At 35.7% G+C, this 26,486-nt stretch overlaps 2 protein-coding genes across 2 annotated transcripts in view; both read right to left on the bottom strand.

Annotated features, from left to right (window-relative positions):
• The window catches only part of LOC148939139 (uncharacterized), a 258,930-nt gene extending 257,825 nt beyond the window's left edge, over positions 1–1,105 (bottom strand). Inside the window, exon 1 of the mRNA XM_089107216.1 lies at positions 828–1,105. Coding sequence (XP_088963342.1) covers positions 828–1,076 — 249 coding nt within the window. The 5' untranslated portion in view covers positions 1,077–1,105. The remainder of the gene's footprint in view (positions 1–827) is intronic.
• The window catches only part of LOC148939138 (uncharacterized), a 303,986-nt gene that overhangs the window by 267,194 nt on the left and 10,306 nt on the right, over positions 1–26,486 (bottom strand). The gene's annotated exons all lie outside the window — the stretch shown is intronic.

The raw sequence follows: 26,486 nt of genomic DNA, 5'->3' as shown, positions 1-26,486 counted from the left end.
TATTTTGAAATACTTATCTCATGTCCTTCTCCCTCTAGAGGGTCCTGAAATTTGCCTACATGACAGGTATACCTATTGAATTTTGACAAAACAACATTTAACCTTAATTTTTAGATATCAGTTTCTTTTTCTATGGCTTTAGTTCTGAAAATGCAATTCCTGTTAATTGAGCAGAATTTTAAGCCATATCAATGTTAATTTTCAAAATTTAGGAAATGTATTTACATATCTTTAAAACTCTATAAATCAGGATTGAGCAAAGTTGTGAGGCTGAAAACAATTTTGTTGGACTTCATTTTAAGCAGAAGATCTATTTTAAAAGGTTTCACTTTTATAACACACCAATTTTTAAAGGTCATCAAAGGTCAGGACCCTCTAGAGGGAGAAGGAGTTAAGGTAGGTACTTCAAAATACCTTCCTGGGACATACTTTAGCCTGTAGATCTATCCCTGAAAGTTTCATTTTCCTAACCAAACTCCTTTCCAAGATAGCCAAAAGTAGCTAAAGTAGAATTTTACCTGATTTTGTATATATTGACCAAATGTATAGCCTTTAAAAGTAGCTAAAGTAGAATTTTACCACCTATATTTGCTCATTCAGGGGGCGGGTGTTAAAGCTAATTTCTGACACAAATGAATGTTATAATTGAATTCAGGATGATATTCTGATTCTGAGGCTATGTCTCTTCCATATCTGTCTCATTAGTGAGTTGATCAGAAAATTTAAATAGCCTAAAATTGTTTTGCACAGCCTAATTTCCAAAAGCATAGCATACATTAGCCTAGGCCTATTTCCCTAGCTAACTCTAGCAACACTAAGTTGGTTACCTGGTGTAAGGCAGTCAAACCATCTATGTTTGCAGTATCTATATCTGCACCATTAGCTAAAAGTCTATCAATTTCCATAACATCATTTGCAGCACAAGCAGATAAAAAGACACATCCATCAGAAAATTTAATTTTTTTAGGTTCAGTTCTGGGTAAGGGACTAGCCTTAAATGTTTCAGATTCTTCCCACCTCCTCAACTGTTCTGCTCTCTTAAAAAGTGAGGAATTTGCACGATTTTCCATCGACATTTCTAAAATTTTATTAGATTCACTTCATATTTATAGAATTAACCACAGATGATATTGATGATGATGATGTATGCATAAGATAGCTAGATGGCATTTGATTTGAACGGCTGTGAGCTTCATACAGAAAAGAGTGCATCTGCATTCGACATTATCTAGAAAACTGGAACACAGATAGCCGTCCACATTGCCAAATTTTCCGTCCCAGTTTCTTAGGAAAGGCCGAATGTAGACTTGGCTACAGAAGGCTTAGGAAGCGTCCTTTGGTAAAGTCCCGCTCTCATTAGCCATTTTACAGACAAAGTGAAAAGCTGGAAACCACTGAAAACAGGAAACTTAAGAAAAATTGTAAAGAAATTTAAGAAAAATGGACGAACCAACTACTTCTCACTTATTAATTTGCTATTCGCCAAATTGTTTCCTCTATTTCTTTGGAATTAATTTTATCTACAGAGCACTTTACCCTTCTACTTTAATAGGATTCCTGTCCCTTTTTTCTACTTGGATTTTTACCTGTTAAAGGGGATAATTTTCAGGACAAATGAAACTCAGAGAGGAAAGAAAATGACAAAATGAAAGATGAGGGAACAAATATGAACTAAAGGCAGAGGGTTTTCCAACCATGGTTTATGCCATATTATTGTTCATTTTTGCATCCCACCCAACATGGTCCCTTCAATTACAGACAAGTATACGAAGCTTAGAAGCTGAGTTATGATTGAGGAAGGGTTCACCGATAGATTCAAAACTTTGACAGGTGTTCTAACAGGCTGCCTGCTTTCGAGCCCTTTAATCTTTTTTTAACAGCGGTTTTTTCACTCAAAGATAGCTCCTCTTCTGCCCTCGCAGAAGGAGTAGTGACAGAAAAACTAGCTTAAACCGATGATATAGGCCTAATTGCTTAGTTCCTTTGTTATCTCCAAGCCCAACCCAACATCACTTACACGGCCGCCCACCTTTTTGGGATGACCATCAACACCTTTATTTATCTTGGTAGCTTACTTAGCTCTGATAATAACGATTCGAAAGACGTCGAGAGACGCCTGACCTTTGCGGAACTCTGGTTTTAAAACTTTGATATCTATCTATAGAAAATAGAACTTATCAATTTTACTTAATGTAAGACTTCAACTCACTCGTCGTTACTGTTACCGCTTATACATGTGAAACTTGAATTATTAAAACAAATGATTAGGGTCATCTTGCTGCCTTGGCAACAAAACCATTGCGACTTACTGCTGGGGTCACTTACTATGATAAAATATCTAACACCAAGCGTCTCAAAAGCTTTAGATCATAACTACCATCCTTGGCAGAATCAAACTGCAGCAAAATAGATGACCAGGATCCACCTAGCGGATAGAAAGCACTCAATTCCTGAAAACTGCCCTAGAAGGCTGTTTATATAATTCTCGCTCTAGAGGACGCCGTCTAAAAGGATGCAAGGACATTTTTTTCATCGTTGAACATGCCGCATTGTCTTTGCGTGGCAGGAGATAGTTCGTACAAGAATGAAATCAAGAGACAGAGGGTAGAAGTGGCCCAAAACAAACTTTTAGGACGGATGGCACTTAAGTCAAGTAGATGAATTTATGCATTTGACTGATTATTTGAAAAAAAGCGTATATTCCAAGTGAAGTTTACAGTGAATGAGCTGCTAGTAGTTCCGTTTATAAATGCAGTTTATTTACGAAAGAGAGAGAGAGAGAGAGAGAGAGAGAGAGAGAGAGAGAGAGAGAGAGAGAGAGAGAGAGAGAGAGAGAGGACTCAGTCAGATTTTATGTATTTGATTAATCAGTGCTTTCAGAGAGGTTATATATTAATATGAAAGTTGCTTCTCTGTTCTTGGAAATCGTGAAAGCATTTGATTGTGTTAACCAAATAATTCTGCTTCCTAAGTTGGTCAATTCTGATGTTCCCGGCGAGGCTTTGGAAGCTATTCAACCTTTGCTAACTGCTGGAATGCAGTGTGTGGCCATTAATGGCAAAATTTCAGGGGTAAGGGAAGTGAAACATGGATTTTTCCTCGGTCTGTTATTTTGTCTTTTATATATTAATGATATGCGTAATACTGTTGAAGGTATAGATGTTGCACTGCCTTGTGGTCAGATTGAAAATTTTTAGCAATGCTTGCAGATGACACGCAATTTATAGTTACAGCCTAGACTGAGAATCAGCTGATGTTGACACTGAGAGAAGGCCTAAGTCAAATTCTTTGGCTTTTAAGCCAAAGATAAAATCTTTGTTACATTTTAAGTATCTGTTTCAGAACAAAACAGTTAGTTAAGCAAATTAAACAGCACCCTAAAATTCAGTTTAACACAACAAGCTCCAAATAGACCGAAAAGTCATTAAAGTTGGTTTCCAAACCAAACATTACATAAATAACAGATAACAAATTGCGAAAGAGTTCCAAATTTTTTAAAACATGTGCCATAGCAGATTTACCAGCCTTGACGCCTTGAAGGACAATATCAAATCTCAAGTCAGAGAGAGGAAAGGGTTGATCTTCAGAAAGGAAATTTAGGAATTTCCAGATCATGCGACCAATTTCAGTTCTCTAGGGCCTTCCTATAAAACATATTTACTGATAAACTCACTTTGTGTGTATCCTGAATAACATATTTTGAGTTATAAACAATATTAATAAAGCTATGGCTGTCTCCTATTTTGGCCTCTAATATCTAACAAAAAGGGGTGGAAAGTCAATTATAAGGTGGTTTTAATTTGATCAAGTGGGATATTCCCCTATTCTCAGTATCTATCTCTGTTTGTTAGTGACATTGGAACTTAGGCCAAAACGACATTAAAGCAGACCAAAAAACATTTAACTCTTATTACCCTTCGTTAAAATTTACTTTGATTCCCTGAGTACTGTGACTGGTGAATTTCAAGCAATTAAAAATTGTTTCAAATCAACTAAGAAACTGATAGACTCTGTGATCACACATTAAGTAACAGGAAGAATAAATTTCAACCGAAACATCTTGTTTTCCAAGCTAGGCGGTACCCTAGAATCAGCTTGGCCCTGACATTAGATATTATATCCTAATTCTCGACCAACGTTTCCTGGGTACTAAGGGTATACTTGCCTGCGATTTCTAGAGGGAACATGGGAAACTGGAAATGGTTCGACAACATCATAGGCAGCGCAATAGCACTGCCTAAGTAAACAACGAGGTTGGCACAACGTATTATTATTATTATTATTTTTTTTTAGACCAGGACACTTAGTATAGAAGGAGTTGTCGTAGAAACTTCGAAAAGAGCTCATTCAATTGGAAATTGAAGGGGCTAGTGCCATTTCTAATAGTTGAAAGTGATTTGAGGGCAACCAACCCCCTCCCACGCCCATTATTTCCCCAAACGGATCAAGCCAAAATTTTGAGACAGTCATTTTGTTCAGCGTAGTTGAAAATTTCGGAAGTTATGTCTTTGAGGGTGACAACCCCCCTCCCCTCACCGACCTGGGCAAGGCTTTCAAGTTATACCCTGGGGGCATATAAGGTATTTACAGAAAGGGTTGTCGTACGGGCTTCGGAGGGGGCTTATTGGATTTATAATCAGAAGTTCTAGTGCTCTTTTTATAAGTCAAAGTGATCAGAGGGCAGCTACGCAATCCCGCCCCCCCCCGCCCCGCACATGTCGTATTTTCCTGAAATTCATTAAATAAATATTTAGAGATAGCCATTCAAAATAGTCCAAAGATCATACAACAAGGCTTTTGGGGCTGAAACATGCCCCAGAACCTGGAGGCCGGGGTTTTAAGTTATGCCCCGGGGACATTTAAGGTTTTTATGGAACGGATGGCTATATAAACTTTAGAGGAGGCTCATTTGGTTGAAAATTGGAAGTTCCAGTTTCTTTTTAAGAGCAAAAGTGATGGAGGTAACTAGCCCCCCCCCCCCCCAACTACCCCTCACTTCACCAAACGCATCTGATTGAAATTGTAAGATAGCCATTTTGTTCAAATTTGTCTACAGAACATATAAAAATGCCTTAAGTGTTGACACAACCCTCAGAGCCCTGGAGCAAGGGTTGTAAGTTGTGTCCTGGGGCATATTAAATAAAAAAAAACAAGTTTTTTAAACTGAAAGCAAGGAGCGACATTAAAACTTAAAACGAACAGAAATTATTCCGTATATGAAAGGGACTGTCCCCACCTCAACGCCTCGCTCTTTACGCTAAAGTTTTTTATTGTTTTAAAAAATAAATTTGTGAGACATAGTCAAACTTTAGCGTAAAGAGCGAGGCGTTGAGGAGGGGAAAGCCCCTTTCATATACGGAATAATTTCTGTTCGTTTTAAGCTTTATTGTCGCTCCTTACTTTCAGTTTAAAAAACTTGTTTTTTTTATTTAATTTTTGAACGTTTTCGAATAAATGCAGGTTTTGATCTTGGCTTACCGTACATGAATAATTAAAACAAAATTTTCATATTAATTTACTTTTATTTAGTTAAATGGCTTTCTCGAAACTTGTTTAATTATATTTACGAACGTTTTTATTATTAATAAATATACGTAACTTACGAATTAACTTACGTAACGAACTTCTATATTCATATATTTTTAATTTGTTTATTAGGGGTTCGCCCCCTAGTCAATACCTTGCTCTTTAAGCGAAAGTTCGAATTTTGTTCCAATTCTTTAAAAATGACTGCTTAATCACAAAGGCCGTTAATTAGAATAAATAGCTCTTATGAAAGTACTAAGAAATCTTTGGCTTAAAGAGCGGGGTATTGACTACGGGGTGAACCCAATCATATATGTAATATTTTCTGTTCGTTTGAAGTTTCGACGTTGCTGCTATTGCAGTTGAAATACTTGTTTTTTTATATTAAATTTCTGATCTTTTTTTTAATAATGCTGGGAAGTCCGGCATCCCCTTCATAGCAATGTCCCTTCCCCCATGAAAACTTCCTTCATGGAAAGATCCTCCCACATAACCCCCGACCCCCCCCCCCGCTACCAGGAAAAATCTTCCCTGAAAACGTCTGTATACTTCCAAATAGCCAATACTATATGTTAATATTGGGTAAAGCTCATAACTTTCAGCCCTCCCCCCGGGAATTTCGGGGGATTAAGTCATCCTAAAAAACATAACTATTTTATTTGCGAACATGCTGAACAAAATGGCTATCTCAAAATTTTGATCAGGTGACTTTGGGAAAAAAATGAGCGTGGGAGGGGGCCTAGTTGCCCTCCATTTTTTTTTGGTCACTTAAAAAGGGCACTAGAACTTTTAATTTTCATTCCAATGAGCCCTCCCACGATATTCTAGGACAACTGGGTCGATACAATCACCCCTGGAAAAAAAACAAACAAACAAAACAAACAAACAAACAAACAAATAAACACGCACCCGTGATCTTTCTTCTGGCAAACAATGCAAAATTCCACATTTTTGTAGATGGGAGCTTGAAACCTCTACAGTAGGGTTCTCTGATACGCTGAATATGATGGTGTTATTTTCATTAAGGTTCTATAACTTTTAGGGGGTCTTTCCTCCTTTTTTTGAAAATCAGCCAAATTTTCTCAGGCGCCTAACTTTTGATGGGTACAATTAAACTTAATGAAACTTATATATTTGAAATCAGCATTAAAATCTGATTCTTTTGATGTATCTATTTGTATCAAAATACCGTTTTCAAGAGTTTCGGTTACCATTGAGCCGGGTCGCTCCTTACTTACAGTTCGTTACCACGAACTGTTTGATAAGGTTTTTATGGAATGACTGGTCATATAAAGTTCAGACTGGGCTCATTTAATTTTAACTTGGAAGTTATAGTTCCCTTATGAAGCGTTCCAGTTATCTTCTAAGAGTAGAAAATTATAAAGGACAACTAGACCCCCCCCCCCCATTTCCCGACTATTCCTCTTTTCACCAAACACATCTGATTGAAATTGTGAGATAGCCATTTTGTTCAAAATAGTCTAAAGAACATACAACAATGCCTCCAGGATTGACATCCCCCGAGCCCTGGGGCAAGGGTTGTAAGTTATTCTCTGGGGGCTTATAAGGTTTTTATGGCGTAGGTGGTTGTATAAACTTCAAACGGGGTTCATTTGATTTTAGATTGGAAATTATAGTGCTCTTATTAAGTGTCAAAAGTGATTTGAGAGCAACCGCCCCCTCTACGCCTATCATTTCCCCAAATACACTCAATCAAAATTTAGAGATAGCAACTTTGTTCAACGTAGTACAAAGGTCCGGAGACTATGTGTTTGAGGATGATATCCTCCTACAGCCCTCGGGGTAAGGGTTATAAGTTATATCCTGGGGGCATACATTATTTTTATAGAAATGGCGGTTGGTCGTATAAACTTCACAGGTGCTCATTTGATTTAAAATTTCAAGTTATAGTGTCCTTTTATGAGTTAAAGAGATACGAGAGCAATTAGCTCCCTCGCACGCCCATCATCTCCCAAAACAAACATCCAAACATACTTTTGAGACATCTATTTTTTCAGTATTGTTGAAAGTTTCAGTAATTATGTGTTTGGGGATGTCAACCCGAGGCCTCAGGGCAAGGACTGTAAGTTAGGCAATTTGTTCATTGTTTACATATAGTATATGTTATTGAGAAAAGGTATGCAGGTTTGACTTCTACTTCCCCAAAATACGAAGGGCATTAAGGTGAGTTTTTCAGGGACTGGTGAGGGGAATGTTGAACTAAATCAAAACATGTTATGTGGATATGGGTTGTCAAAAGGGCGTAACTCAAAAATGACTGAGTATATTAATTTGGAACGCCCACGTTTTCACGCCCACGTTTTCCCCAAACTCATCCAATCAAAATTTTGAGATAGCCATTTTGTTGAACGTAGTTGAAAGTTTTGGAAATTAGGTCTTTGAGGATGTCAAAACCCTCACAGCCCTCAGGGCTAAGGTTGTAAGTTATTCCCTGGTATTGATACTGATTTGTGGTAGTTGTATTCTTGGTAGATTATTTAATTCTATTTTTGTTCATTTTTGTTTAATGGAGTTCTTTACTTTTATTTAAAAAACTTATTCCGTTAAAAAGTTTTTTCAATTAATTTGAACAAAAAGGCATAATTTGCACGCTACCACATTTACATCCACCACTACTTCCAATGCTACCAAAGCTACTACTACTACTACTACCACTCCTATCACTAAACTACTTCTTCTGTAGCAAGCACTACTAACGCCGAGGATATTGAAATAAACATCTGAGGAGACTTTGAGGGGAAGTTTGAAATAGATCAAAACATACTATGTGCATACAGATTGCTGATACTGGCTTACAATCAATATTCTTGAGATAGCTTGCTGTATCAAGAGGAAACGTCTGGAGTAACAAGAGTGGGATTTTCAGCTGACCAAAAGGCATAATGTCCCTGCTGCTACTGCTTTTAATACTGCTGCTACTGCTGTTACTACTACTAATAATAATAATACATTGTTACTGCTACTACTTCTCCTGCCACGACGACTACTACTATGATGGTAGCACAATGAAGGCTACGTATATGAAGGGGAAAATTTGACAGAATATTGAGGGAGAATTCGAACTAAATCGGAACACACAATTCACATGCAGGTTGTCAAAAGGGCGTATCTCAAGGGATTTGGGTATTAAGTTGGATCTTTCAGAAAAAACTTAAAGGGGAGGATCAATTGACAAAAAAGTAATATATGCACGCTACTGCTGATATTACTACTACTACCACTGGTACATTTACTACTACTACTACTAAACTACTCCAACTACTATTTCAGTTGCAACACCTTGTAAGGGTCAGAGTATTAAGGTGAAGAGGGCGTCAAAAGAGGGTCAAAAGAGTATATCATCAACTGACCAAAAGGAATTGGTACCAATTTGGTCAACTGATCAAAGGGTTTGGTACCAGATTCAGTTTTAATATCAGTCAGTATTTCTGTGTTTTGCCACTATAGTTTCAGCGACTTGGTCAATTTGGATGTGTTTTTTTGAATCTTACTGCTTTTCCCACTTTTTGCTTTTTCTCTTTTATTCAAGTTAAAGAAGCTGATCATCCAAAACAAGCCTAAAACGAATAAAAACTACTGCAAATTAATACATGAAAGATAAAAACGAATTTAATTCCAAATGTATATGCAAGTCAAAAATTAAAACAAACAAGAAATACCACAAATAAGAGTGGGCTATTACCTCTTAAGCCCCAAAGGATTGTGCTTACATCAAAATGAAGGCTAAAATCTAGCTTTTAAGGGGCTGGAGGGCGTGGCACTCCCCCATGGGGAGGGTCTAGGTGCAATTTCGACTGTCAAGTCTTTTTGTTATATGGATAAACTGGTTCTCAACACGTGTTGATATTTTTAGGATTTTCTGAATATTCAATTTGTCCGTGACAGTTATAAAGGTTAGTCCAAAGAGTATGGGTGACTTATAAGTATGGGAACTTACGCTAGTGTCGACAGAAAATCTATCAACGCCATCTAGCATATGGTGACACTTGGTATTTTTTATAGCTCTGCAATCATTTTTTTTTGTCAGGAACTGAGATCAAATACTTATATTATTACACTGTGTAAAAGAATAAAAGTGTGTTATTATACTGAAAAAGAATGCAAAGTGTTGCCAAACACTAGATGGCCGAGATAGTTTCTTTTGTCCACAATTGCGCCAGTTCCCACTCTTATAAGTTATCCATACTCTTTGGGATAGCCTCTATTTTTGCTCTTTTTGAATTTCTTCACTCATTTAAGGTCAAGAAGTTAGTGGCGTTACCCACCCTGGATGCCCCAGAACCTCGGCAACACAACAAATGAAAACACTAAGGCAGTGAATAAAATTTCTACTGCTAATATACGGATTTCCATTACAGAAGTTGCTGAGGATATAGACATAACAGGATAAATTCCAGATATTAATATGGATAACTTCTTTTCTTCATTTTTTATTTGTTTTAATTTCGCTTTGGATGCTCAATTTTACATATGATGAGAATTTTCCCGGAGGAATTGTCAGGGGGAATTTTCCGAGGGAGAAGTAACTCCTTTAGTTGCTTTGGTGTTTTCGTCGAAGCAACTATTAGTTTCTCAAACCTCTGTAGATTAGTTAGGACGATTGTAGATATTTATATTGACTGTTTTTATTCTTTAGCAGTGGTTTTTATTTGTTTTAGATTATTTTATTTTCTATCTTTGTTTCGACAGCGTTGAAGCCGCCTCGTTCCCATTAAGGCGAAATATCCACGTCGTTTTGATTTTTATCTTTTCTTTCTACTGTCCGTAATCCCATTTGTTTGTTCTTAATTGAGGGTTCTCTCTTTGTTTGTCCTTTTGAGAATTCTCTTGGGGAATTTTCAACTGGTGAGGTGGAAGGGAATTTGCCGTAGGGGGATTTTTTTAGGAGATTTTCCGCATTTAATTTTCTTGGGGGAAATTTTCTTGGTGGAAGGGGGAATAAACCGGACCCCGCTTGACTATACAGGACCCAGAGTTCAATGTTTTCTACAGCAGCCCACCACAGAGCCCAGAAATTTTATTCCGGTTTTTAAATTATGTGAAAGCGTCTCCATAATAATCCAAATAAGAAGGAGGAATAAGGAGATATTACGTAAGACAGCAGGCCCAAAATAATGCAAAATTAGAGATGCTTGATGAATTAGGGGGGTTTTAAGGTCGGAAAAAGATTATGAGGCTAAAGTGAGTCTAGATACAAGGTCTAAAAATGTTCGTCAGGATGATAAAACGTATTTTGAAACAGAACAGGAGGATAGCTTTGCAGAAAAGTAAGGGAGAACTGATATACGGTTATTAAAAAGAGTGAAATAGGGTCCTTTTGGAAAGAGGTAAAACAAGATGTCACCTTACCCCAGCTAAAAGTACCCTGATCCAAACAGATGGCCAACATATTACAACGACTTGGACCAGCAAGATAAATGAAAAAGGTTTATTATTATGTCTTATAATTTTATTATTTTGGTATATATTTAAGGGATAGATAAAATAATTCTTAATTTAAGGTAAAAAAAACAACTGCTTCTAAGATGTTATTCAACAAGATTTAATTTTAAATACAACACACTATTTTTAAGATAAAATTAAAAAGATATAACTTATAACAGGCTATTTTTGAGGTTTAACAAAACAGACAGTTTGTCACCATACTCAAGGAGTAAATATAATACTTAAAACGAGCATAAATTAACTTTTAAAACATAAAAAACTCAAAACAGACATTAACTGCTATGAACAAAGAAGCGAAACCCAAAATGAGCATAAATTACCATGAACCATGGGTTTAAGCTCAAAACGGAAAAAAAAATCAGAAAAGTAGGTGTAAAATGCCAACCCCTTCATACCCCAAAAGAAATGTACAAACGACCCACCTAAACGCTTAACAATCGGAAAATGGCTGCAATATGAAGTTTTAAATTTTGCTTTATTCTATTAAGTTCTTTTTTTCTTATTTTTCAGGTTACAACCTATTAAACAGCTCTTGGTAATAAACTGTATGTAAAGAGCGATCCTTCCTATTAGAAATTGCCATTGTCTTGATAAATCACTGACTAGAATGTATACATAAAAACATTGACTTTTAAGGTGATTAATTAAAAATACTGTTTCGACAAAACAAGTTTTGTGGAAGCTCAAGGAAAACTAAAGAGCTCCATTAAACAAAAAATAAGCAGAAATAAAGTAAAATATTCTTCCAAGCGTAAAAATACAACAAATCACCGTTAATAAATGAAACCCAAAACTAACGGAATTTACGACTATTAACCGAGTTAAATTCAAGAGGGGCAAGAATTAAAATGACTAGGGCTGAGATCCCCCATCCTTTTTCAAGATCAGAAGGTAATTTACACTTTAATTAAAAAAAAAAAAAAAAAAAAAAAATGATTGCGGATCGTCAGTTTAATACACATATACTGATATTTATACTTTAAAGTTTGAACAACTTTTTATTTAGGTCTAAGAAGACCTCCTTTTGAGGTCTAAAAAGTGAAAACATTTAATCTATTTTGTTTTCAGTAAAGTGCAAATTGTGTTCTGGTTTTGAGAGGACATTAGTTTCATTGCCCCAAAGGCTTCAATTTAGCTACCACAATCGTTCTCAATATATTGCTGAGGTGTCTTATAGGCAATTATACACATAGTGCCTTTTGATTTATTTTTAAGCAAAATTTAGTTTTGAAACATAATGGGCCAATTACATAATTGTGAAGGATTGACATACCCGATATCACCAGAGACACAGCTACCAGACCGTTCTGCTATACAGACCAAAATGTCTTTTTCGACGTAACACCTTTAATTAGGTGTTGTTTTCTTAGACCACACTGCCGTTCGATGACGAACAAATAAACTTCATTGTCTAAATAAATGGATTTATCCCCATTTCAAAGTTTATTTGTTTGACCAAAATGTCTTTCTTAAATTTTTGGTTGGATGTGTTTGGAAAATAAATGAGCTTGGGAGGAGGGCTGCTTGCCCTCCAATCTCTTTTTACTCTTTTTAATCTCGCTACTAAAGAGCGGCGATACCTACGGCATATATTGCTTATATGCCCTTTTGAAAACCTACATCCATATAGTTTTTTGGTTTAATTGAAACTCACCCTTAACACTCCCTATGCAACTAGAACCCTCCCACGCCCTTTTTTTTTTTATCAAAATCGTCCGATCACAATTTTGAGACAGCCATTTTGTTCAGCATAGTTGAAAGGCCGAATAACTATGCCTTTGGTTTAGAGATATCATGGCCTCCACAGTCCCTGGGGAAAGGCCTTTAAGTTAAAAAATTTCCCATTGTTTACGTATAGTATTTGTTACGTATGTTATAGTTACGTATACGTCTAGTATCAGTACTAGTAGTCATTCAGTTGTTAACAGGTGAACATCTAAAGCAGATTAAATATATAACGGAAACTAAGGATTATAAGTTGACTGAATTTAAATTATATTGAGAAAGTTATTGGAATTTATTCGAACTTGGGATTTCATATGTGCAGAATTCTACCTTTTAATATATTGATTGCGCTTATGCGTTTGTTAGATTGAAACTTTGCTTGGGGTGTTTTTTTGGGGGGCGTATTTACGATTTTCTGAATGGAAGTTTGGATTTTTTCTAATTGAAATTTGAATTATTCGGAGCAATTTTGAATGAAGAGGGGTGTTAGCCGTGCTCAAATTGACGGTGGCTTAGCAAACTGTACGTAACGGACCCACGTGGATAAATAATTGGTCCTTAGTGAGGTACGCAGATATTTAATTTTTGTTGTCTGGAAAATAACCATGGGACGTAAAAGAAAGCAACCTCGTAATGCTGGAGATGATACAAAAAGCACTCGGAGGGGAGAAGGTGAATATGATCTTAACGTTACTGTTAGTAGCACTGATTCTACAAATAAATTCGCGATTTCAGCATTTGTGGAAAGTCTAAATACTGTTAACAGAAAATTGAAAAAAACTAGATTCTTTAGAAAATAGGATTAAATAAATTGAAGATAAAGTGACAAATTTGGAGATATCACATGGAGGATTTGCAAGGCAGCTGACTGAAAATTATGAGCAAGTGAGGCAGCTTGAGCAAGTCAAAGAATCTCTAAAGAATCAAGTAAAAGTAATAGCTGATGCAGGGGCGGATCCAGGATTTTTTTTAGGGGGGGGGCAAAATAGGTTGATCCGAAAAAATTTTAAGGGGGGGGCAAAATAGGTTGATCCGATAAACTTGCGTGAGGAGCAAGTTTAATTAACGCAAACTTGGGTTAATTTAAGTAAATTACACTACTTTAGACTACGCTAGGGCCCCTCCCCTGGGGCCTGGATCCGCCACTGAGCTGATGATTGCATAGCTCGTAGTAAAGAGACATATAACTTGAGTACGAGATTGGCCAGGCTGGAGTTTGATAAACTGGAAAAGAATATTATTATGGAATTTCTCTTGTGAATCGGAACAAAATGCGAAGAATGTCGTCAAAAGCATTCTTACGGAAGGACATGAAATGGCTTCTATCCCACCATTCAAGGTAACCTAAGTGAATAAGCAACAGAAAGTTATTCGTGTTTAAGTATCTGATAAAAAATCGAAAATTGATATTTTGAAAAATACTAAGCAATATAAATAAATAGTAACACAAATAAAATCAGATACTTACGCCATTCAGTTAGAAATAGGTAAAGAGATTATATCTGAAAAATCGTCAAAATTTAGCTGTTTATTATATTTTTTTTTGAATTTTAAGAATTTTTTAATCATTCTTCTTACCAGTGATTAAATATAACGTAGTTTGGCTGTGAACGAAAATTTGAAAAAAAACCCAAAGGTAAACCAGTATCGTCGTCCCCTGATGTTTACCTCAGTGATAATGTCACAGCTGAAGTTCGCAAAACAAGAAATAATTTGTTGATTAAAAGGGCGAAACTACGTAAATTAAAAATAGACGCTTGGATCTCGAAAACTTTTCTGCCTATTTTTCTTTTCAATCGCCCCAATGAGACATGTGCAAATATTCACCGGACGATTTGATTCCTGAACTTGATTATGCACCGAATAGTCATTCATTCCGTAACCAACATAGCGGCAATTAGTGTAGCTTACGAGGAAAAATAGCTGTTCGATTTCAAGTTCCCATTGATTAAGGAGTAGCAGGTGATTAATGAGTGATACAAATATATTTGAGGAGAAAAGACTCAGTAAGTGTTGATAAGGAAAAGTCCGCAAAGATGATCAGTCTCAAGCTGAGGATGGTACTCAATAAAGATGCACTTCTGAAATGTAAAAACGAGCTAGCCAATAAGGATTGAAATATGAAGTTTTCAGTCTTTGCAGATATTAACTCTAAGTTTAGAGTCTTTTACCAAATAATTCCGCAATCCCTGGAAAAATACTCTAAAATATTAAGAAAAATAGAAGAACAACTTCAAAGAAGCATTGGATTACTCCGAGTTTGTTGAGATCGATAAATAAGAAGAATAATTTGTATGAGAAAAAGGTACGTCGTTCCTGCGATATAAATGAATGAATTTATAAGAGTTATCGTAATACCCTAAACAGACTCCTGCGAAGGGCTAGACAAGATTATTATAAGATAGAATTTGAAAAAGCATCTGGAAGTCCTTCAAAAATATAGAATGTGATAAGAAGCGCTTTAGAACAATCACCTGGTGGAATCCCTCACGAAATATTCCGTAATGATGGAACCAGTCTTACAAATCCAGAAGAAATTTAAGCAGAATTTGCTAACCATTTTTGACAGTTGGATGGAGAGTGAAATAGTCGATTATAAGCAAACCAGGCCATCAGACTTTTTCCTAAGGAGCTGGAAATCTCTTTAAATCTACTCCCAGTTCAGGAATCTGAGGTTCGAAAAACTGTTTATGGTATGAAAGGTTCGGCTTCTGGCTCTGATATAGTTTCAGTTAGAGCAATAAAGACATTTTTGGAAGTAATCGCTCCAACTTTTGTTTCATTAATTAATCAGTGTTTAAAAGAGGGAGTGTTTTCGAGTTGTTTCAAATCAGCGAAAGTTATACCAATACATAAAGGAGGGAATACTGGTGATGCTGCAAATTATAGACCAATTTCGATTTTACCCATTATGTCTAGGATACTAGAAAAGTGCTTTTCTGTAAGAATTTATCATTACCTAGAAGACCAGAGAATATTTAATCCTACACAATTTGGATTCCGGCAAGACCGCACTACTGAGCAAGCGAATATATATTTAACAAGTATTATTAATACGGCGTTAGATAATGGATATAAAGTTGCAACTGTATTTTTAGATATTGTAAAGGCTTTTGATACGGTCAGTCATGATATTCTGTTAATGAAGTGTGAAACTTATGGGATTAGGGGCCCAGCTCTTTCGTTTTTACGTTCTTTTTTGTCTTGATAGAAAACAATATGTTCAAATTGGTAATATGGATTCTGATGAAAATAGTATTGAGTATGGAGTTGCACAGGGTTCGGCGCTTGGACCCTAATTATTTTTGATTTTTGTGAAGGACTTTCAACAGTCTGTAAGTAAACTGGAGACAAGAATGAGTGAGATCGTCAAAAAGGATAGTGCGGCTACATTGCCTGTGTTTGCTGATAATACTTCTTTAATGGTGATCGCAAAGTCATAGAAAGTTTGCTCCTAGGGAGTGTAAGAGAATCGCTAAATGAAGTTTCAAGATGGCTGAGAGTGAATCAGCTAAAGGTTAACCCCACTAAGATCACTTTTCTCGTATCTTCGAGAACATCGAATTATTATCCATTGATACAGCAAATATCATATGAAGATGCTTGATTTATGAAGATTGCTCGTCAAAAGGTAGTAAAGTATCTTGGCATTATTATAGATGAGACTCTCAGTTTCCAATCTCATATTGAAACTTTATTCCAGATTTTATCTCGTAACTTGATGATGATTCGTAAACTTAAATATATGTTTCCAACTAGCATACTTAGGCTTCTCTATTTTTCGTTAATCCATCCCTATATTTTGTATTGTTCTTCTGTATGCTTGGGTACATTTTCTTCAATTATTAATCATAAGCGAAGTATTCAAAACAAGTCTATTAGAGTATTATCAGGAAAATCAGAAAGAAAATCAGTTCGAGAAGTTTATAGGGATCTTAGGACATTGCCGGCGGCGGTCCTCATAATTTTTGTATATTAATGTTTATGTATAGGCATAATGTGAACCAGCTGGAGGAGTGTTTTAACGGTTGGTTTTATAGCCGATGGAATATACATAAACAAAATACTAGGAGTAAGAATGATCATTACACTCCACCTATAGTGTCTGCCAGGTCCACGTTTTCTTTTATTATAAAGTGTATAAATTTGTGGAATAATTTGGATAATGATATGAAGAAGATAGAAAATTTTAGTGTTTTCAAAGGAAAATTGAAAGAAAATTACTATGCAAGTATGAATTTTACTTTTGTTTATCTTGGAGGAGATTTGATTTAAATTAAGTTGTATATCTTTGTTGGTTGGTGAGTGTGACCCCACAGCATGGATATGGTGTGTAGTTCCTGCCCCTGCAGTATTATTATTATTATTTTTTTATTTATTTTCTTTTCCCTCTTTTTTTTCTTTTTTTCTTATTATAGTGAAATTAAAATATGTTATATGCATGTGTTATTCTACCTGATTCACCCTATATCAACCGTTGGGTTTTGGGTGAATCTTATTGATTTTGTATGTAAATTGTTGTTAAAGTCAAATAAATATTTCCAAATATATATCCAAAATATTGGGAAGTATGCTTACATTTTTCGGGTGGGGAAGGGGGAATTTTTACTGGTGGGGTTTTCCACGCGATAATTTTCCACGGGAGAGGAAGTCTCCTCTGGGTGCATTTTTCAGGGGAAATTTTTCAGGGGAATTTGCCAGAATTCCCATACGAAATTCTTCTTACATCTCGTTTTCTCTTTGCCAACTCAATTTTACGCGAGGTGATGTTAAGAGTTTATCGTCCATAAAATTTCCACCAGGATTGAATCGTCTAGAGCAATGGTTCCAAACTGTGGTAGACTGTGGTAGGTTCCAAACTGTGGTAGACTATGGTAGGTTCCAAACTGTGGTAGACTGTGGTAGGTTCCAAACTGTGGTAGACTGTGGTAGGTTCCAAACTATGGTAGACTGTGGTAGGTTCCAAACTGTGGTAGACTGTGGTAGGTTCCAAACTGTGGTAGACTGTGGTAGGTTCCAAACTGTGGTAGACTGTGGTAGGTTCCAAACTGTGGTAACCTAACTACCTTTCAATAGGAGCAACTCATTGAAGTCTCATGTGGTCCCACGCTGAAAAATAAATATTTAACTGCTGGTACTACATCGTCAGATTTCTAGAATGGAATTGGGAAGGAATACAAAGAACTATCAAGCACTGCTGTTAAATTTCTTGTAGGGTTTTCCATCACTTACTTATGTGAAAAGGATTTCTCAAGTTTAACCTATCTTAAAAGTAAATCTAGAAACAAATTAAATGTTGAAGATGATTTAAGATTGTATTTAACTAAGTCAGAACTCCATTTCGATAAACTGTGTAAAGGGAAACAAGCTCATCCTTCTCGCCGATCTCTTTGAAAGTATGCGCTTTTTGTTCTTTAAGTTTTTTATTCATTTTTTATTTTATAGTTCATAGAAATCCAGAAGAAATCCCGTAGAAATCATAATCAATGCATAGAAATTCAGGGAAATTCAAATAAATCCTAACCAATGCTTAAAAACCAGACTAATTCATAAAAAAACAAGAATTCATAGAAATCACAAGCAATGCATAGAAATCCGGACGAATTAATAAAAAAATAAGGACCAACCCTAGAAATCCAGACCAAACCATAAAAATCAAGACCAAACTGTAGAAATTATTACCAACCTCTAAACAATCATGACCAAACCATAGAAAGCAAGACCAAACAGTATAAATCATGGCCAACATCTAAAAATCATGACAATACATAGAAATACCGATGAATTCATAAAATTCAAGCCAAATTGTATAAATTAAGGTCATCCTCTTAACAAATCCAAAAAATCAATACTAAACTGTAGAAATCAGGAGCAACCCTAGAAATCCAGTCCAAACCATAGAAATCAACTAAAACTCTATACTATACTAAAACTCTAAACTAAAAATCTAAACTAAAACTAAACTAAAACTCTAAACTAAAACTATAAACTAAAGCTCTAAACTAAGATTCTAAACTAAAACTCGAAACTAAAACTCTGAATTTAAACTCTAAATTACAATTAAAGTAAAACTATAACTAAAACTCTAAACTAAAACTACAAACGGATAAAAATCTAAATTAAAACTCTAAACAAAAACTCTAAACTAAAATTAAACTAAAATTCTAAACTATAAATCTAAACTAAAACTCTAAACTAAAAATTTAAACTGAAACTAAACTAAAACTCTGAACTAATACGTTAAACTAAAAATCTAAACTGAAACTCTAAACTAAAACTCTAAACTAAGGCTCTAGACTAAAAAATAAACTGAAACTCTAAACTAAAACTCTAAATTCAAACTCTAAACTAAAACTCTAAACTAAAACTCTAAACTCAAACTTTAAACTAAAACTCTAAACTAAAACTGTAAACTAATACTATAAACTAAAACTATAAACTAAAAATCTAAATTAAAACTCTAAACTAATGCTCTAGACTAAAAATTTAAACTAAGACTCTAAACTAAAACTCTAAACTAAAAATCTAAACTAAGACTAAAGTAAGCTCTAAAGTAAAACTCTAAACTAAAACTCTAAACTAAACTCTAAACAAAAACTCTAAACTAAAACTATAAAACTAAAACTCTAAAAAAACCCTAAACTAAAACTCAAAGCTAAAACTCTAAACTAAAACTCTAAACTAAAATTCTAGACTAGAATTTTAAACGAAAACTCTAAACTAAAAATCTAAACTAAAACTCTTATCTAAAACTCTAAAACAAAACTCTTAACTAAAACTCTAAACTAAAACTAAACTAAAACTCTAAACTAAAACTCAAAACTAAAAATACAAACTAAAACTCTAAACTAAAAATCTAAACTTAATATCCAAACTAAAACTCTAAACTAAAGCTCTAAACTAAAATTCTAATCTTAAACTCCAAACTAAAACTTTAACATATAATAAACTAGGTAGTGTCGATGATCAACCATAGAGTACCAGTGGGGCGGCCGTATAAGAGAAAATCCAAAAACTATGTTCACCAAAGATTACATGCCATTCTTAAGACATGGAAAAAGTTCACAAAATCAGTCTAAAAAAAATTAAAAAATTTCAGAATAAAAAATGATTAAGATCCGCCTCAAGGGCTAAGCTCACTAACTACGCGAAGTCAGTTTTATGTGCTTTTTAGTCTTCATATTACTCTTTGCTGTCCCCTGAACGTCCAATTTCAAAAACATTTCACGGATTGAATTCAACAGTTCAAGAATGGGTAGTAGGGAGTGTGTTTTTTCCAACCAAAGATGATATAATATGTAAACACATATAACATAGTTTCAATATAAATTCAATGGGTTTGATCGGAAATATTACAATTTTTGGAGATCGAAACATATTTCATTAACCATCAAAAGAATATGTCCATCCAGTATACCTCTCAAATCACCGTAGTACGTATATTCTTGGAATTATGCCAAAAATAGTGCCCGGAAACAGATCACTGATCCAATTGAGAAATCAATTGTGCAAACAATTTGTTTTAATGTAGTGACGCTTAACATTAGTTGGCCAACATCCCAGAAACAATACATGGATTCCCTTAGAATGTATTTCTAAGGACATAATATTTTCAATAACTTATTGCCTCAGTCGAGTAACGTGTCATTCTTGTACGATAGGGAATCATGGGTCTCACGTTCGATTCCTATATTAAACAAAAATTTCTTAAAATCAATGGGAAGTTGCTTATAAGCTAAAAAACACGTCATTGGAATAGAAAACATGTTACCATCTATTATTGTAGTTAACAATAACACCATCACTGAATTTGGTTATTTAGATGGCAGCATTGGGGGAATTGCCCTTAAACCATCTTTATGACATTATGCTTGGAAAGAAAAGAGTGAACCCTATGCGAACGCTTGTAATAGAGTATTGCTCAGAATGTAGTACCACTTGTTTCTAAAAATTTTTGGAAAATCTGGCTTGGAAAAATTGTTTCCAGGAATATGCTATGGCTCTTGTTAAATGGTGGGAGAGTACTCTTGCTGCAATAGGGCTCTTGTTGCATGGTGGGACAGGGCACCTAACGTATGGTGGGACAGGGCCCCGCTTAAAGGCATTGACAAAATACTTTTGGAGTGGCTCAACAATTGTTTAGAGGGTAATATAAAACCTTTCTACCACTTTTTTGGGTAAATCTTACTTTTAGCACTTATTTTGTTTTTATCTTAGAAGCATCAAAAAACTGAAAGTCCCTCCAAAAGGGTATCCTTGCTGGAAATTTTTTTTTTATTCTACGAGCAAGCTTTATTCTATTTAAAATTAAAATAAAGTAGAATGAACATTTTCAGTCATAAAGCCACTATATAAACTTATCCATGTCTGTTCCTTAAACTAATAGTAACCAGGGCCGTATCCAGGATAGGGGAGTTTGATAGGGGAGGCGGTTTTTTTTGTGGGGGGGGGACAAAAAACTATGTGAAACGCTTCAAAATGTGTTTATATGCATTTTGTTATGTTTTTACATGTTGGAAAAACATGTTGGAGGGTTCAACCGCCCCCCTAATTCCCTGGATACACCCTTGATAGTGACTCTAATAATAAATTACGCTACGAATTGGACAGTTGTATATTGATATTTCATTTATTTTTCAGATGCTCTTCGTTTTTGATCTTTTTGGAAATTTGCTGTGAGCTTAAAATATGTTTATATTTCAGTTTTTAAATTTGCTCTCTCAATCTGCTGGGGAGCAACATGTGGATTTTTCCTTTTTTGCCTGCCACCGGTTTTAGTTTACTGCAAGAAAGTAGTAAGGACCCTGCGGACATGTGAAGCTTATGCCGGATTGATAAATATGACTCTTAACTGGCCTGGCTTTAAGTTGTCTGGTACCCTCTTCCCACTCCTTGCCAACTTTTAGCAGAAAGGTAGAGCTATGGCACTTTGTTTTGATGTAAATCTTACAGGAATTTGTATTGCGTCTGATTGGAGGAGAAAAAAGGGCTTTCGGCTCCTGCAACAGCACTCCCAACAGCAAATTTTCAGCAGAAAGGTAGGCAGACTTTTTCAATGATTGGCTTGATATTTATTGGGCATTAGAAGGGTTATATTAATATAGTCAGGGAGTCACTCGCTGAAAATTTGACTAGTAGGGGATTAGTAAGCAGCAGAAGGTTTTGACTATGGAAAATGGGGTAATTAATAGCGTTGATTACAGATATGAGCGTTATATATTCGAATTTTTAATATTGAAAATTAAAAAAAACACAGTTTTTTGTTCTTAAAAAATACACTTTGCAAAACATTCAACAATGATCACGCAGCCTGTTGTAATCGATAACTCTATAATCCATACCGAGCAGAGGTAAACTTGCATAGCATAGTACTCAAAAGTAGCGTCAGGTGAGTAGAGGAGGGGGTACCAGCGCCACGCGACACCCCTGCTGCCACCTACAACTTTTTTTTTACATAATTTATTCAAGGATTATCGATCGAGTCTAATGTGTGTCAAGGTCAATCGATCTGTTGTTGTTTGGCCACGTGCGAATGACACGAGGGATGATTTACATAATCGATGGGGGAATTATTGATTCACGAGCATGGGGAATTATGAAACAATATGATCATAGAGTCCCTTGGGGGAAAGATTACGTAATCGGTCAATGACCTCTTGTTCCATGATCGATTTATTTGATGTTTCGCGGTGGAAGACCTCGGGGGGGGCGAAGGTTACACCTGCGCATTGAATTCTAACGGGAACAGTGTTATTGATCTAGGATTCGAAGGGGAAGTGGATTTCCGAGAAATTGATTGCATAATCGATTGAGACTTTTTTTGATCCGATAACGGGAAACAGTTAGATCACGTGTTTCCTTCTCAGCCAATCAACGAGTCGGATACATCCCCCTTCTCAGCCAATCAGAGACGTGCTTACATATTAGCGACGGTGGGAATATAAGGAACGTGTTTTTTTGATATAGTTTTATTAGTCTGTGAATAGAATTCAAAGGGGTGAGAAGAAGAACAGTTTTGACTTTACTCATTTTGGATATATATTTGTGTTGCCGATGGCGATGAGTGGACTGTTTACACTAGTAGAATTTGATAGTAGAGTTGATGATAATAGTACAAGAGCACCAAACATTGCGGTGGAAATCATGAAAGGATCACGGCTTTGTCTGGAATGGGATGCAGTATATGCAAGATATGTGATATCCTTGAGCAAATTTAAAATGGAGGATCAATTATGTTTCGCCGCTAAAGTTGATATAGCACACGTGAATAGACTTCAATGTGCTTTAAGTGCATTGGTGAAACATATTGAAGACAATAAACAGTATCTCTGATTGTACATGTTCAGTATTATTGATGTTGTTGTTGTAATTATTCAATAAAATTGTTTCGAAATCGAAAATGTTCTCTTTTCTTTTCTGGTCAAGGCTAACGAATCAGGGTCAGTCTAGAGTCAGCAGTTGGAGTGAAAGGACTGAAAAATGAATAAATTTGAGAAAGAGAGAATTAGATCAAATCTAGTGTTTATGGAAAAACATTTGATTTTGGATGATGATTTTCTCGAGTTATCTCTTCAACGCAGGATATTCTCTTGTCTGGGGAACACTTGACAATATAATGAGGAGTGATTCTCCCACATTGGACTATTGTATGAAACTTTTAAAATGTGATTCAAATGCTTATAGTCAATTTATTGATATATTAATTGGAACAAAGTAGAATCATATTGTGGGTATACTTTTGAAAACATTGCCAATGGATTCAATGTAGATGACTCCACCATCATTCGAAAGAGGTAACGTCACAGAGCTACGCCTCTCCCACCATGCCCCTCCCCCCTGAATTTATCGAGTGAAGAGGATTAGTTTCGTGTTAGCTGTGAGTGAGTTGACATCGGAAACCGAAAAATGTTCTATATATGTCCAGTGTGCATGTACACTCTTGGCAGTTGGAATCAATGTGAGAATTGTACAATTATTGATGACTATAGTGAAAAGTGTAAATTATGTAATCCTTGTAAATTACATAGAGGCTATACAGTACAAATTAAAGGATGTAAGTCATGTCTTGAAGAGGTGTGTGACTCTCATCATAGAGGGCACCTGTGCTCCAATTGTCACAATTATAAATGTGATCAGTGGGAGAATACTTACCCCACAATGATTGGAAAGAATCCCACACGTGAGTTCAGTTTATTTCTACGAGATTGGTATCGTCGCGGATTTAAATTATTCTGGGAAGAGGAATCTGGTCTACGATTCAACTGTTGGAATAACAAGACAATTTGGTTTCTAAGTCATCGATGTGATGACACCACCTACTATGACTATAAACCAAGTAATTTTTATTTGGCTGTGACGGAATGTGATTCGTCATTTGAAAACATTGTATGTGATATTGCTTCAAATAGACAGATTGAAACTCGTGAATTTCATAATATGAATGTGAATAGTATCATTGACTATACAAAGAGATATGACAAGAGTGAAGTTACATTGTACTGTAGAAAATGTGACCCTGACTTTGCAGTCAATCAAGATCAATATACAGTGAATCCAAATGATTTACCAGCATTAGTGGTTCACGACAGATGCCTATACATCGATGAAGAAATCTAAAGTGAAGATTTAAAGACATTGTTATATATATACGCATTTTATTAATAAACAAATTCACAAACATTTTTTAAGCACTTTACTCTTAGGGCACTGAAATCAATACTATATAGGTCTGAGAGGATATTTTCCACTAGAAAGTCATTCAGACGGGGATTGTCACTATAAATGTGTAGAAACTGCTTGTAAGTATAGCCATGACACCTGAACACAAAATATAGTAGTGCATGGAAGCCGCAGCTTTTAGTCGTTAGATCCTGAACTCTCTTTCGATTTTGAATAATAGTTTTCCCACTGCCCTCAATATAGTTGCTGATGTGAGGTATGTAGAATGTATAGGGTAGACCAAGAGGATCAAAAAATTCAATATTCTTCTTTGTTTGAAAGATGCACAGCCAATGACTCGTCATAACAGTCGACGGACTGCTATTAACAATAATCAAGGTATTGTTCGCACTTTGAATTTTTCCAAGATAGTCTGAGGGTAGACAATAGGATTTGTACTGGGACATGTAAGGGTCCATATTAAATACATTGATTATTTGACTGGTGTTCATGGCGCCAAGTCTAGTAGAACACTACCTTCGGGAGTGATTTCCCAATAGGTTTCATATTGATTTAGTGAGATTAGGGCAATACTCTCAGCCAATGGGTCGGCAAATGTACACTCTAAACGCACCCTCCCCGTACGTACTATACTCAGATCCTGTGTACCCGACAAATCCAGTACAATGATACCATGTGTTTTAGCAAACATATCTTCGGTTATACCATTTTCAAATAGTTGCGAGTCATGATCTAGGGTTTGCATGGTCAACTCGTACAATGTTCTATAGGATTTATCAAAAGATAGATTGTAGAGTGGGATACCGTTTACTTTGCACACAAGAGATGAAAGTCCAAACATCTCGAATTTATGTGGACATTCAGTCCATGATCCTATTGCACTGGCGCTTTTTACAAAGGCCAAAGCCAATTTAGACGGGATTTCGCCATTGATAAAGGATGACTCGGTGAAGGTGCGTGACCCCACGGCAATATGACGTTGAGTGGTGATTGTATGAGGAACAAGTAGTTTAATGTTGTTGCCATTGGCTCTCAGTTTTTCCACAGCCAAAGCAACAGAACTCATAACCTGCTGTTTGCGCACATGAAGTATTGCTGAGGTGAGGGAGAGACTTAAATCAGGATTAGCAGCAAGTTCCTTTCTCAATATGAAATTGGTGGGTGCGAGCGTCAATTTTATATCCACTTTAACATTGGGTGGTAGCCAGTGGGGTATATTAAATATTTCATGATATATTTTTCCAACTAGATGTAATTCACTAGTTGTAGCATTTTTAAGTGCATCTGTACTATTAGTATTAGTAATGTATTCATATCCATTGGAGACACCTCTCAAGTCATAGTATGACTAGGGCGTCATCAGCATGAATAGCATATAGCTTGTATAGTTGGAGAGATTGTTGCTCGTGCTCACCAGCGTGCCATTGATGTAGACACTAATTTGACGAAATAAATTATGTAGTATACAATTTTCATAGAATATTCCATCGGCCCGAATCGGCATTGAATTATCGGATTTCCGGACTTTCACTTGTAAATCTATAAATGTTGAATACAAGTCCATCAAAGTAGACTCAAAAGAAGACTCATTGGAATAAATTTGAAAGTGGATATTATCGGAGAGCGGTTGTAGTGGATAAAATTGTTCATAATATCCATGTTTGCACTCACATCAACATATTCAGCATTGAATAGATTCAATGAGGCGGTGATTGAAGGTTGGGAGTCCTTATGTGGTAGGTAGGACATTTTAGGAGAAGAAATCTAGTTTCGATCTGACAATTCTATTCTTCCTGAGGCTTCTGTTTATACTATGTATCGGCTTTTTCCTTCTTTTCTTTGACAAATCGGATGTCTTTCGTTTCCATCCTGAATGGAGATTGATAAGGGATGCATTGTTGCGTGACCTTTTTAAGCCTTTACCATTTTGTTTTAATCTCTCGCCAAGGGTTCGCGCACTGGACCTAAGATTTTCTGTAGCACTTTTTTTTAAAATCCTTGCCAGAGCCCCAATCGTATAGTGTAGAGGATGCAAAATCTATCGCAGACGGTACAAGATATTTTCTAGCCAGTGGTAGTGAAGAGCGAAA

The sequence above is a fragment of the Artemia sp. Qi Xiang Cuo genome, chromosome 21 (assembly GCF_049724085.1).
Source record: "Artemia sp. Qi Xiang Cuo chromosome 21, ASM4972408v1, whole genome shotgun sequence".
Taxonomy (NCBI): Eukaryota; Metazoa; Arthropoda; class Branchiopoda; order Anostraca; family Artemiidae; genus Artemia; species Artemia sp. Qi Xiang Cuo.
The sequence above is the reverse complement of the archived record's forward strand: the minus strand, read 5'-3'. Positions and strand labels throughout refer to the sequence as shown.